The sequence below is a fragment of the Pleurodeles waltl genome, chromosome 12 (genome assembly GCF_031143425.1).
Source record: "Pleurodeles waltl isolate 20211129_DDA chromosome 12, aPleWal1.hap1.20221129, whole genome shotgun sequence".
NCBI classification, from domain to species: Eukaryota; Metazoa; Chordata; class Amphibia; order Caudata; family Salamandridae; genus Pleurodeles; species Pleurodeles waltl.
Genome location: NC_090451.1, coordinates 608,913,599 through 608,928,719, shown reverse-complemented (window position 1 = coordinate 608,928,719; position 15,121 = coordinate 608,913,599). Strand labels below are relative to the sequence as shown.

The window sequence follows — 15,121 nt, the reverse complement described above, 5'->3', positions numbered from 1 at the left end:
GTGTACTACAGGTTGTGGGGTTGTTTTTCAGGATTGTGTTAAGCCTGTGGTAAATGATATTAGAAGACCTGTGTAGCCTGATACTCCAAGCCCTTGATTCAGAAACGGTACTTAAGTATTTTCAGACAACACGTGTGAACTTGTCTATCACTTAAATTTGTAAACTGACAGTGGTCTTTTGAGGGAAACAGGTCTCCTTGAGCGACACCCTCCTGGATAGTGGGAGCTTATGTCCATGGAATGAGGGTAAAGGGTAGAATTGGGAAAGTATGCCTGCTTATGTAGCATATAAGATTTGTAATGTGTACCCTAGTAATCCAGGATGACACCAACACGACCTAGGGTTACGTTGTTTTCTCCTTGTTAAGATCATTTGTAGGAAAATTATTGATGAAGGTATGTAAGTTAAACTAAATATTTTTGTGAATTATTAATAATTTCACCAGCCTGTCCCCAACTCCAAGCGATCTTAGTCTTACGCCCAGTACACCAGTGCTTCAGCAGTGTATGCCTAGCAAGTGTAGTGTGTTTTCTTTGGTATTTTTTTTTTGTTTTTTTGTCAGTGACGATGTTTCTCTGCATGGCTGATGAATTAGTTGAGGTATTTGTTTTAAATACAAAACTGTAATATTTAACCATAAGCTGCAGGATATGATGTTTTAATATTGAATATTTTATCCCTTTAGATATTATTACAACAAGAGGATCCTTCATAAAACTAAAGGCAAAAGATTCACTTACAAGTTCAACTTCAATAAACTAGTGATGCCCAACTACCCCTTCATCAACATTCGGCACAATGGTAAGCAAACAGGCACCCAAGTCTATTGCTTGCCTTCTTGTGCATATGTTCACTTGTGGTATAAGAAACACGTTTTGTGGGGATGAGGACATGGCCACACTAAACTTTTGTGTTGCCAACTATGGAAACTATTTCCTTTTTTTTTTTTTTTCCTTCAGGGTCCATTCTGACAGTTTACGATTACGATATGTACCAGTTAACAGTATGGGTTGACCAGTATTTTATGTTAACACCATAGGTGTTTAATAATATTGACACGCAGGTCACCTCTTGTTGTTTTTTTTTAATTATCCTTTGAGAAATGTTTAACGTTTTAATCCCTGTGCCCCCAGTACAGATATGGTGGGGAAACTTTGCCTTGCATAATTGTACAGAATATTAGAGAGGCCACTGCTTACACTGTATTGCCCTCTTCTTGTTCCCTCAGGTTTGCAACAAAGATGCAATGTGTTAACTGTTGATTACGCTTTTTCCCTCTTTTTTTGGTGGTATGATATTGCCCATGTCATGCTACTCTCTCCAGGTCAGAAGCAAAAATGCTTTGTGACTAGGTGTACTAGTAGGCATGGTTCTTTGTTCCTATTGAGGCATCATCAAGTTGTGAAATTCTGAAACGAAGAAATGTGCCTGCCGATTGATGCTCATAGTGAATCTGAGATAAACCTCACTACATTTTATTATGCTAAAAGGTTTGATCCATCTGCTCTCTTAAGATCGGCAATTAAGAATGAGTTCGAAAACCTGTCAAGCAAATTAGACTAACATGACTCACAGTGGCCATTGGATCAAATGTACACTTGTCTCACTTTTTGTGATAATTGTATCAGCAATGTGGTTATGATGCAAAATTTAAAACCTACTGAAATTACACAGTTAGGGTGCCTGGAGAACCGCAATGTCTCCTGTAGTCTGTTCATGACCTGAGTTAACATCAAACTTGACATAACTGGTTACATAAACGGTTATATAACCACGCCTACGCAGTTACACAGTACATTGCATATAATGTGATCAATATTGGAATATAGAAAGTATCTAATGGCCCATTTACAAGGGTGTGACATGGATGTGAAAGACTGCAGTGCTACTGAAAGTTTAGAAATGTACTAATAGATTGCATAGATGGAAAAAGGGGCAATACCACTGATTCTGCTTTGCATATAGGCTTCAGGATTTTTTTACTGCCGTCCGTGAGGAAATTGTTTAAGCATTTAAAATGTAATTGCTTAGTGCCTGCCCCTTGTCTGGAAACCTCTGCATTTTTATCTGTTGCAGATCAATGGAAAGGTAGTCTTCCATATCCATGTTGTAAGCACAAGACCTCATGTAGTATTTAATGGTGCTGCAGCTTTTTACTGCAAAATATAGTTGTGAGGACATATGTTCATTGTCAGTTGGACGTCAGGTTATCATATCTACATAATTAAGTAGTGACTTTTATTACAAATTTTTAGGTTTTGGCTGCACAGCACTTGTGTTGTGCCGAAATCTATTGTATCAAAAAATAAAAATCTTAAAAGGGTTTTAGAGCCCGCCCATTTCTTACCTCCACCTGCCATTGGCTAGCTCTCATGTAAGTCTCCTTTCCTTCCTCCACATTGGTCAGTCAGCTTCCCCCTCCTGGGTTTGGAGTCTTCGTCATGTCGTGGCGTTTGGATTAAGTACTTCTTCCGGTGGCCCGTGTCCTTCCACTATTCTTCCTCAGGGTATTTTTTTTTTTTTTTTTTTTTTTTTTTTTAAAGAAATGCGCTCTATATGAACGCATGTGTCTCTAGTGTGTTTACCGATGCCCGCTGCCTATGCTTTTCCCAACTTTCTTCTTCCACCCCTCTGTTTGCCTCGACCTCCCAGCCCTACCCCTGTCGTATTGCTTCCCTGTCCCCCACTTCCATTGTGCAACACCCACCACGCACCCTCTCTCCCCTCTGCCAAACATGCATTTTAACCTGCCCTCCCTCTTGTTTTCACCTACCACCCCTTGGCCTGCCGCACACATGAATGCTTTCTTGTGACTCCCTCGTTTAAACATGTTGCACAGGAGCACCATATGCTGTGTAACATGGCTGAAAGTAAATAAAAACAAGGCACTATGTTGCGGTCAATGCTGGCCTTGCCGTAGCGCTTTGCTTTTATGTTTTTGTGTTTTTTCTGGTGTCAGTTGGCATTGTAGTCCATATGTCCACTACTGTATCTTCGATTTTTCTCATTGTAAATCGCTCGGATACCTTTGAGTCTTATACTCGATGTGTCTACTTTCATATAAAAATAAATTTCCCCTTTCCTGCGACCCCTTCTGTTTGGCTTGGCTTTCGAGACATGTTTTGCTTTCGCCCTGTAAGCATCACAGGCCAAGTGCCATCACGAGAGATGGGTAAGCTGGCAGTCCGTGCCGGCTAGGGTTGACCCTCTTGACAAAGGGGTCAGTAAATGTGTTTCAGTGTGGCTTTGCCATGCAAAATACTTTGGTTTGCCCTATTGAATCAGTTCTTATATGTTGTGTATACTTTCCCACCATCCAGCCCTCCTGCTCGGCGGTAATGACAAACTTGGGCCGTCACACTTTGTAGACGTGCCACTTAAGTGTTCAATAAATTGTGACACATGTTACATATTTTTAAAGGCAGCATTAGGCCCCAAACGGCGTGGATTTTGCTTGCTGGGCACACGTATTTTCAATAGATTTACCCGATTCCACTGAATTGTGGTTATTTGTCGCAGGATCAACCACATTTCTAAGTGTTTAGCTGTAGGGAGATCCTTTATTCATCCTCGCATGATTTTCTGCCCAACAGAAGATCACGACCCAGTATACCGATCACACGACCACATGTTTTGAGGCAAAACTCAAAGCTGCACGAGGCGCTTTAATAATAGTGCTCGAGGCTGCCCTTTCTAAGCGCAGGTTTTACTGGCTCCCAATTCAGTGGTGAAAGGATGTCATTTCCTCGCACAGACTCAATCTCGTGATCTTAGGATCAGTGAATGTTTTAAGGGCACTGAGCCCATTTGTGTGCTGCAGGCATCACGGCATGCGTGTTGTGTTACATGCGTGTGATTGTCCTAGGGCTGGTCATGTCACTCTGCAACTTCCCAGCTGCGCCCAGAGACCTGCGGTTGCGGCTTTCGAGGCTCTGGGCCAAGGAGGGGAGAAGACCTGTTTTGTCGGGTTTGCTGGCACGTTTGTAATACAGCCGTCGGTAACAGGGGAGTGACTATACGTCTTAAACATCTATAAATGAATCGAACCGAGACCAGCATTCCGTTGTTTTCCAATATAAATTTTTTTGTATCTCTGTCTTGATTGAAGACTTTTAACCCCGGAATCAAAGCGTGACAGAAGCCGATGGCACGCAGGATTTCACCAGGATGCTCCACATTTAGCCTTTCAAGATAAAATGATTTAATTATCTTTTTGCCAATGAAGCACAGTCTTACGTCTCAAATAGGTCATTTGACCAAAGGGGAACGGTCAGAACAAATCTTTGTTTTATCTTATAGTGTACTCCACACAGCCCTTGTCAGCTCCCAAGCCCGCTTTCCCATCTCCACATACCCTTCTTTGAGCTATAACAGCCAGACTCCAGGCAAAGATTCTAGTATTTACTTGTGTCTACTTTAAACTTAGCGTTTCCAGGGAAGCATTCTACATTCAGTCCAAATTCACAAGCAGTCTCTCAGTGTTATGTTTTGTTTCGGAGTACTTGTAGAATGCAGCGTTTAGCTTCTCGGGGCTTTGCATTGGTTTTGGTCTGTAGCGACTATGGGTGGGTGGAGCTATATTGCAGCGTTTCTACCAGTTGCGCTAGTCTGGCGGTGATAAATTAGGATCTGATTTTCTGCCCTCTTTATATTTGATTCATAGCTATTTCAAAGTATGTCACGCATTAGCAAGGCAGTAGGTTTCGCCTTTTTCTTTTGTATTCTATCTTACTATCTAATTGGAATAAATAAATCTATTTAAATATTTATATATATATATATATATGTGTGTGTGTGTGTATATATATATATTAGTAAAATGTTACAATGTTTATTTTTTTATTAATTCAGCATATATGACAAAATAAACAGTGATTAACGGTTTATCAAATTTAAAACAAATAATATAACCTTTTTCTAATATTTATAATCCAGTTAGGTGCAATCCAAAAAAAAAAGGTGAAACCAATTGGCTTTGCTAATGCCTGTTTACTAAATGTAGGGGTCAAAATAGATGTTTGACTCAACAATGGGTTTAAGAATCACATAGTGAAAGTTGTCCCTGGATGTTGTCACTTCTGCAGTTTCATTTCCATTGGAATGGATGTACCACAACTTTCAAGTGATGTCTTGTATGCCATTTATGGCCGGCAGTATCACACCAGGGATGTGGAATTTTATAAAATATCTACTTATAAAAGGATTAGAAATCCGGTTGTCCTTTTTGATGCTGTTCAGTGAGGCAACAGATTAGGGCTGGATTCTCATATAAGAGCAATGTTGATATCCTCTTTAGTTATGCCGGGGATGATAATATATTTTGAGTTGGATCCTGGTAAAGTCTCATGATTATGCCACATCTCTGATTACACAAGATGCTGACATCCCACATTTCTTATTTTGATAAATATGTGAACATTCTCGTACTCTGTTTATGGGTGTACTCCTTTTAGGGCATCTTTCTGACCACAGTAGGGATCTGAATAGACCAACTGTTTCATTATGACAGAGTACTGATTACAGCTGAGTTCAAGATGTACCATTTGTCTAACTGTACTATTGCTGTTGCTGTACCACTGCTCTCTTGCTTACTTTAGTTTGTACGGTAGAACTTGCGTATGGTCTCGACAAATCTACTTTCATGTATTCACTCAGATTCTCAATGTTACAATAAATAAATCCAGATTGTGTTTGCAGTCCAGTGTCAACATTAACAACTGAGGATCAACACGACTGCTCACAGTCTGACCTTTTCCACAGGAGCACATTTCCTGACCCTTTGGCAAATCACTTAATCTCATTGTGCCCAAGTTCTCTTGTTGCTATGATTGTGACAATAAACCACATGCTACATCAATAGTCGCTTTACGTTTTGCGACTAAAAAGGCTGCAAGGTCTTGTGAAAGACCAAATGCTAGATTCTCAGAGACATCTACGCATATAAACTTGGCCTGCACAAAAAAAAAATCGTTTTGCGCTCATAAAATATTTTTTCCGTCCCAAGTAATTTGTGGTAGCATACCTACTCGAACCTGCAATTAAGTTGGAAGTGGTAGTTCCCTATGTACCCCCACAAACGTACACAGTTAATTAAGGGTATGAACCAGCTCCACTCCAGCCCTTGAAAAGAAAAATGTTCCAGGGTGAGAAGGGACAACTCCCTATGAAAATAAGCTGGTGCTGAAGGGACACTCATTTGCCAATGAGTAAAACTATTTCCACACTAGAAAACTAAATATTTTAACAAATGAATTTGTTGTTGCTCTGCGTGTATTCTCGCATAGGCTATTTTATGTAAATACATTTGCTCCTACAACAATTGAATTAACACATTTTTTCAAAGGGTAGGAATACTATGTCCTAAATCTGAAACGTGTTTTTAAATGTCTGAAATATACACTAATACAAAATCAGAGCTGTATATGCACTGATTTTCTTTTTTTTCATAAGAACCGGGCTCTAATTTATCTTATTTACATATTGCCCAAACTGTTGAACTTAATGGTTTTGCACTGATTCTTTTTTTTTTATAGTGACATTAATTAGATGTTTGATTAAACGGTGTCCTGTAGTAGTTGTATTGGAGGCTGACTTGAAAAATTGCATAATAGTTAAGCAAATCTATGTCAATTTCGACCTTTTTTTCTTCAAATTTCAGAAATAATTTGGTTACTCTACTTTGAAAATAATCACTACTTTTGCTTTAGTTCTTCTGCATGTATTCACATATGATCAAAGTTAATTCTGGGAGCATTAAGAATTGCCATAAATAGTGAAATGTTGAAATGGTGCACATATTTTAAAATTTCAATCACAGTCCGTAATGAATATTGAGTATTCAGCTCTCTGCAGTTCGTTAGAATGCTTACATAAATTGTAAAGGCTTTGCACCATGTTTTCAATTTTGAACATGTTACTTATGGATTCATTTCCAGTTTTAGTGGCCGATCATTCTTTTCCCACAACCATACTGCATATTGTCAATTGCTAGCAGAGGGTCGGATCCTCTTCTCCGGTCACCAGAGAAAACGCCTACAAATGAATACTTGCTGCCCTCGAAACCAAGCAATGTCCGGGCTTATAGATTATAGGAATTCCTCACCACAGGGCCCAGTTCATGTGACCAGTACCCACTCGAAATGATCACACAAACGTCGTCCATGCGCAACAGACCAGCTACTGCAGGACATTTAAGCTGATCCCCATTGAAACCAGTAATGCACTTGTCTGTTTCTGCAGTTTTTGCACAGACCTATCTCATTTGACCAATCTTATCGGAAATTATTTTATTAATGAAGCAGAAGGCTGTTAATTGCCTAGTAAAAATGAACTATTGTGAAACATTTTCAAGCACTGAATTTACTTAGTAATTGAGCATCAGAAATACTTTAAGGCACAGAATTAAAAAAAACAGTCAACAGTCACAATGTTGATTAGTGTCCAGTTGTTGTAGGGCTATGTGTGAGTATAGCTTGATCTAGATGTGTCAAATGGAGCGGGATCCTGATGTCTAGCCAGCGTCATACATTAGAGACCTGTTATATACCTGTTCGTGGCAGGGGTTGTGCCTAAAGAATGCTGGTGGTGGGCTGAAAGTATTATTATGTACAAAAAGTTTATAATTTACGAAGGTTTGTGATGGTGTCACTTCAGCTTCAGTTCCCTGGTAAAGAAACGTGGTCACCGCCTTGGCGATTCTTTTCCCAGCAATGTCACCAAATTCCTGAGCAGTCTCCTTTTAAAATACCACTAACGTGGAGGAGTTTTCAGCCACTTCTGCAATAAGCCGACAGAAAAAAACATTAACCTACCTCCCTCGCTTCAAAATAAAACTCAAAAGTTTCCCAACAGTGCCACCACCAAATCGAGCCCTTTTGTGGAGGCCTGTGATCAAAACCTCTGGGCCTTTGTCCAAAAGTTAACCCAGGCCTGGCCTTTTGCAATACCACAGAGTACAGGTGTAAACGAGATAGGTCCCAAGCCCCTCAATTTGGTAATGAGGGGGAAGTGCAAGGAGTTGCTACAGGTAGCCACTTGAGAGGGCAAGAAATTGTTGAGAGCAAGTTAGCAAATAGTGCTAAGGATTAAGGTAGCACACATCTTAAAGAATCCGTAGACCTGAGGCATTACATGCACTGGTAAAGGGCTCCTGTGGGACATGTTGAAGATAAGTGGCGGATTGATTAGACAGTGGTACTGTTGTGATTCCCAGGAAGAGCTAGAGGAGAGAGATGAAGTTTTAGAGTCAGTGGTTCACTTGCAAGTAAACACTGGTGTTAAGAGCTGTCCTTCATCCTTTTAAATGTGAATTTCTTGGGAAAACATAGTGAGGACACAATGATGAACAATATTTGTTACAGCCCAAATCTAGGTTACTCGGACTGTCGGGGGTGACAATTCACCATACCATAGTGTGCAAATCACTATGGCCATTGGACAGTCACAACTTACCCTGGCCTTCATGCATCCTGTAAGTCGCAGAGCACTGCTTTGTTGTTCCTTGCAACTGTGTGGCAAACTCTGGAGAGGTGTGTCTTGCAACTAGCATACTTAGAAAACCATCCATTTCACCAGACATTACATTCCCAATGAGCCCAAACACCTTTCTATACTGACTACATAAGAAGGTGATTCAGTGAAAAAGGGGCCTTTGCATGCTGTGAAACCCCCCCCCCCCCCCCCCCCATCCACCACCAAATCCTCAGCTGATCCTCTACAAGACACCACCCTTGTCCGACCTGCAGTTTTGCACTTTGCCTGCTACCCCCCCCCCCCCCATCCCCTCCCCCACCCAAGTGATCTCCCATGTCTGCAAACACGTAGGCTTTCTACCGGGCACAGTCATCCTCTGCACACCACAGAAGCGAGGTGCTCGGCCTCGCATCTCCTTAACCCTTGCTCTAGCTCTTCAACCAGTGCTTAATTCGTGATTGTTGTTTCCGGTGCTGAGCACCGTCACTTATTTTTTGAGGACCGGGGCTTATTTTCCAGCTTCAAGCATTTGCTGCGAGCAAAAGACACACATGGGACAGACGTAGGAAGGGAAAAACGAAAGTGTCACAAAGGGAGAAAGTCGAAAGGTGGTAGAGTGAGCTGAAGGGGCGGGGAGTGGCTTTATATGGATTGAAGAGGACCGAGATGGCTTCAGGATTGCGCCGCCTCAGTATTCCGTGTTCACACATTTGCAGCAGCCGCGTGTTTAAGTGGCGGGCTTTGGCCACCGGCACCTTTTTATTTACAAATTAAGCACTTGCTTCAACAAACGTTGTGTCGGCCTCTTGACTCTTCTTTCTCCAGCGCACTGAAAATTAGCTTGATGGTGGTGGGGAGACCGAGGCAAATGTTGTTAAAGATGTAGGGCGTTGATGACGCACCTCACCAGTCACCACCATCCAACTCCCCACTCCCTCTTCTGTGTCCTTGATCAGTGTGGAGGCGAGAGCACTAACTCCGTGAATGCGCCCTCCTGCAGTGACCATGAAGGATCCTTGCTGCCCACCAGGGTGAGTCGAGGCAAACAGCTGAGGGAGACTCACACACCCCAGAATGGAGGAAGTATCTGTTGTTGAATCCTGGACTAATGGAAACTGCCTGTAATTGTGACAGCTAAGTTCCCAGGTCTGAGCACTTAAACACTCTAACGGATGGTGGCCACTGAAGAAAGAAACTTAATTAGAATAAAAACAAACAGTAAAGCATTGAAGGTTAAAATATCAAACTAAGGGCCTGGTTTAGAGTTTGGCGGACGGGTTATGCGTCACAAACGTGACGGACATCCCGTCCGCCGTATTACGGTGTTAATAGGACATAATGGAATCGTAATGAGGCGGATGGGATAACCGTCATATTTGACGGAGTAACCCCTCCGCCAAACTTTAAATCAATCCCCAAGAAACTACTTTAAAACTACTTTAAAATGTAGGCTACTAGTACAAGCCCGCTCGCAGCCCTAAATGTGACTTAGTCTGCTTTCCCATTAATTCCCACTTTGTATAACTTTTTTTTATGGAGTGGGGGGAGTTCTTTTCAATGTGGCGATTACTACTGTCTCATTTTTCACTGGCAGAGAAGTCCAACTGAGAAGGCATTTTGGTTTCTGATCCCCACATTCTAATTTGGGGTAGTACTAAACGTTTTACTGAAGCCATTAAGCCGAAGCCCCTGCAGGACTCGCAAGCTTTTAAACGTTGGGCATTTCAGTGCACAAACGAATCGACGAATTCTTAATCTCCACTGACAAGGTAGAAGTTGCTAAAGGGAGGAAAGGCAAAAATCAGATTTGAGTGAAACATGGCTTTCCACTTTCTTGCAGAAAGCGATAACATCGGCACTTCATTAATGTTTACCCCGCAGTCTAAAGATGTTTGTTTTGACTTTCCTGCTGAATTTTAATGCGTTTATGTAACGACTGTGTAAACTAGTGGGCTGTCCTTGCATTTAATGTTAAAGGCGGTGGCATTAGGTTGCATCTTGCAAAACAAGTCTCCTGTGGAATTTGAAATGCAGGAGCCCAGTGGTAGCATGCAATGTCGCCGGATTATAAACATCCTTACTGTTATGCAGGATATGTTTATTGGTGTTTAAAAAAACTGACTAGGGCGGAATGTTGGTGCGCATCTCTGTTCGGGCGGAGTACAAGAAGTGCGTGTCAATCTTTAATTACTGCAGCAGCAAGTTTGGGCGGTTCTCCTCCAACTCTGCTGGTGTAGTTCCTTCTTTTAGTGCTGTCACTCCCTTTTATCTCTGGGGCATTCGTATAGAAGTAAATACTTTAAAGAATTTAAATGTATCTCCGTCTCTGTTTCTTCCCCATCTTGCTCGAGGATGTCCTCGATGGAAATTCAACCTCTTTCGGGGTGTTGATATCTGGTTTCATGCCTGTTATCCCCGCCTCCACCTGCTGTGCTTGCTACTGAAAACGCAGACCAGTCACTGGGGCTGAGACTGTTGTTAGGTAGTTCAACTTACTGACGAGCTCAGTGGTTGTGAACTGAATGAACTAGTGGCCTGTGAAACACACGTAGACCTCAAAGGTACATTTAATTCCTTTACCCTCAGCTCCCCTACTTGGGCAGGTGCCCAGATTTAAATCAAGTCCCCTTTTAGGGTCGAGCATGCGAGACAGTATTGTGTTCAGTAAAGGGCTTGAAGCCCGCCTGTGGCTCACCATTTGTTGGTTTACGTGGCACGCTTCTTTACAGCCCCGTAATTCGTCAAGGCATGTCTGGCATCATTTCCGTTCCACTCTTTCGAGCAGGGATCAATCACTAATTAATCTCAATTTATTTAGTGACCGTCCGCTGCTCCCGACGTGATCGAGGTACTATTTTGTTCATTTTAACTTCCAGTGCCCTGCAAACAGAAGGCGTGTGACTGGCGAACAACGCGCCCAGCAGGTCAAACAGAATTTCAAAGTTGTCGTTTTGAACCTTTCTTTTATTGTCTTAATTCGTGTTTTCTCAGTTTACACATGTTTTCTTTTGTTTTTGTTCGTGGGCGATGACAACTTGTTCGAAATATGCGAGACCTGTTTCATTTGTAAGTGCTTGTCAAGAGTTGCAGTTTAATCAGCTGCAATACCATTGAGGGGCTCTGCTGTGCCTAGCATCTTCTGTTTTACCATCAAGAGCTCTAACTCTGTGTAATAACCACCCTAGCTTGTAATGTTCATTTAGCTGACTTCATATTGTGTTGGCGTACTACCCCTGAAGCATTGAAGCGCTTTCAGTAAGTTGTATGCTACCGTGCTGGGCCGAATATTGGTGGGTTAGTTGAACAAGATAAGAGGGAAAGAAGAAAGTGGGGCTTATTGTCGGTATTCCAAATCTACATAGCTCGTCATACAATTTTTCTTACTATGCACCCCCATTAAAAACATCGTAATAACAAGTGCTAGTGGTATATTACTTATTGGTTCTCTGTTTTGCCAACTTAGAGAGCTAGGAAGGCCAGGTAGTGCCATTTCCCTGGAACCCATAATCTTCATTTTACCTTACCATGTCTACAAAAGGCAGGAATCATTAAGGTTGTGCCTTCAGTTGGTACTGTACTTCCTGTTCTGCTTGGCTTGCTTCATCTTCTTTTATTATCCACAATTACGACTTAACACTAATTGGCATTCTTGCATGATTGTGGCTTTCACTATTTACCCTCTGTTAGTCACTCGGAAAAGGACACATGGCTTTTACTGAGTTTATCTGAGGTGATACTTATCCACATATCTAAGTCCTTTTTAAACATGCAACTTTGGGGTATTTAAATTTGGGCTATCCTGACCTCTTCGGCCGCACCCCTTCCCTCCCCTCCTCTCATTATTTACACCCATTTCAACACTCCTATACCAAAGCTTCTTAAAGATCCTCGATATTTTGTCACTTTGCAAAATAATTAAAACATCTTACAACGCCTTTGTTTCATAAGTCAGATGTGCTCTTTCAAAGGTCAAATGAAGTCTTCCAAATAGTGAAACAATAACCTTTCTGCGAATCCGTGTTGAGGGGACCCTGTGTTAGGTGATTTTTCAGATGGAAGATGTTTTCAGTACCTTGAAGGAAATGAAATGTTTCGTTCAAAGAGACTAGGCCCTCATAACGAAAAGAGGTGTATTCCAGTCTTACCTCAGAGGTGCTGGTATCACTTGATTGTTTCCTCCTGGTCAGCTGTCAGCGTACACCAAGACCTGCATTGTGTAAAAACGTTTTGTTACAAAATAATTCCTTGACAAGCATTGAAATTTAATGACACTTGCGTGATGTGTGATCTCTAGAATGCATAAAGTTCACTTTTTTTCAGATTTCATACACTGTGGTATGGGTAGTTTTGCAGCATCAGTAGTCCAAAACAAACACAATAACTATACATCACCAAGAAAGTCTCCGGCATTAGACCATGACAGTGTGTTATTTTTTTTTTTGCCGTTAGGTCATAGCAGAGGGCCTTGGCATAGGTTTTTCAGCATGGACCAAGAATGAAGATTAAATCTTGCAATTTGGACAGTTTGTGGGACAGTCATCATTTTGTTGATTCACAGTGGCTGGAATTGCGTGACAATTTACTAAAAAGATTAAACATGTTTAGTTGCACTCGCTGCTTTGTGTCAGGGTAAAATGAAAACACTGTGTTCGGTGGCATGTGTAGCTGCAGATACACATGCTGTGCACAGTCCACCGTCTGGTGTTGGGCTCGGAGTGTTACAAGTTGTTTTTCTAAGAAGAAGTCTTTTCGAGTCACGAGACCGAGGGACTCCTCCCACTTCGGTTCCATTGCGCATGGGCGTCGACTCCATCTTAGATTGTTTTTTTTCCGCCATCGGGTTCGGACGTGTTCCTTTTCGCTCCGTGTTTCGGGTCGGAAAGTTAGTCAGAATCTCGGAAAAATTCGTCAGTATTGTTTCGTTCGGTATCGGGATAGCTAGGGCAAATCGACACCGAACCTTAAAGAGCTCCGGTAGCCCTTCGGGGTATTTTCGATCCCCCGTCGGGGCCTGGTCGGCCCGACCGCGTGCAACATCGAGACTGATGGAAATTACCCCGTTCCGATTCTGTCCTAAATGCCACAATAAATATCCTTATACAGACCAACATTTGGTCTGTAACTTGTGCCTGTCCCCCGAGCACAAAGAGGAGACGTGTGAGGCCTGTCGCGCGTTTCGGTCGAGAAAAACGCTCAGAGACCGAAGAGCTAGGAGGTTGCAGATGGCGTCCACGCCGACAGGACAACAAAGGTTCGAGGAGGAAGAAGAAGAAACTTTCTCCATCCACGAGTCGGATTCTGAAGAATTCGATGTCGAAGAGCAACCAACCGTGAGTAAGACGTCAAAACAAAGATCACACGAAAAAACAGACAAAGCCCAGGGGACGCCACTGCCAACAGGCCATGGCTTAACCCATATATTAGGTGACCGTCCATCGGCACCGAAAAAGGGCGAGCTGGTGCCGAAGTCGTCCAACTCCGGTCGAGACACAGGCACGCAGCAATCTCTGGACCGAGAGAGTGGTGCAGAAAAGGGTCGGCACAGAGACAGCGGCACCGAAGCTGCTCGGCACAGAGACAGCGGCACCGAAACTGCTCGGCACAGAGACAGCGGCACCGAAGATGGTCGGCACCGAGAGGGCACGACACCGAAAAAAAGAAAGATCTCGTCGGAGCCGAAAAAAACTAAAGACACGGTTTGGGTGCCAAAACACCCGGCAACCGAACCGAAAACCAGTTCCTACTCAGAGGAACAATCACTGTCCTCCCAACTAAAAAGACACAGATTTGAGGAGGAATTACAAACAACAGAAGTAGATCACACGCAAAAGCGGATCTTTATCCAAAGGGGCACAGGGAAGATCAGCACTCTTCCCCCAATCAGAAGGAAAAGGAAACTTGACTTCCAGCAACAAGACAAGCCACCACAAGCAAAGGTGGTAAAGAAGGTAACTCCACCACCGTCAACTCATGTATCACCGGCACAGACTCCACCACAATCACCAGCTCATACCACCATGAGCCAAGATGATCAGGATGCATGGGACCTCTATGACGCTCCAGTATCGGACAATAGCCCAGAGTCGTACCCAACTAAACCCTCACCACCTGAGGACAGTACAGCATATGCACAGGTGGTAGCTAGGGCAGCCCAATTTCATAATGTATCGCTACATTCGGAGCCTATCGAGGATGACTTCCTCTTTAACACCCTGTCCTCCACCCATAGCCATTATCAAAGCCTTCCTATGCTCCCGGGAATGCTAAGGCACGCTAAACAGATTTTTAAGGAGCCAGTTAAAAGCAGAGCAATAACTCCAAGGGTGGAGAAAAAATACAAGGCACCGCCCACAGACCCTGCTTTTATTACATCACAACTGACACCAGATTCAGTAGTCGTAGGAGCAGCCCGTAAAAGAGCCAACTCGCATACATCAGGCGACGCACCACCTCCGGACAAGGAAAGCCACAAGTTTGATGCAGCTGGGAAAAGGGTTGCAGCACAAGCTGCAAATCCGTGGCGCATCGCCAACTCGCAAGCACTCCTAGCGCGATACGACAGGGCCCATTGGGACGAGATGCAGCATTTCATCGAGCACCTCCCCAAAGAATTCCAGAAACAAGCGCAACAAGTGGTTGAAGAGGGAC

General features: G+C 42.9%; 1 protein-coding gene across 9 annotated transcripts in view; it reads left to right on the top strand.

The window, feature by feature from the left end:
* ETV3 (ETS variant transcription factor 3) overlaps positions 1-15,121 on the top strand; it is a 78,309-nt gene that overhangs the window by 36,702 nt on the left and 26,486 nt on the right. For all 9 annotated transcript variants that reach the window (XM_069217883.1, XM_069217877.1, XM_069217884.1 and 6 more), the window contains one exon: positions 687-802. In XM_069217883.1, coding sequence (XP_069073984.1) covers positions 687-802 — 116 coding nt within the window. The remainder of the gene's footprint in view (positions 1-686; positions 803-15,121) is intronic.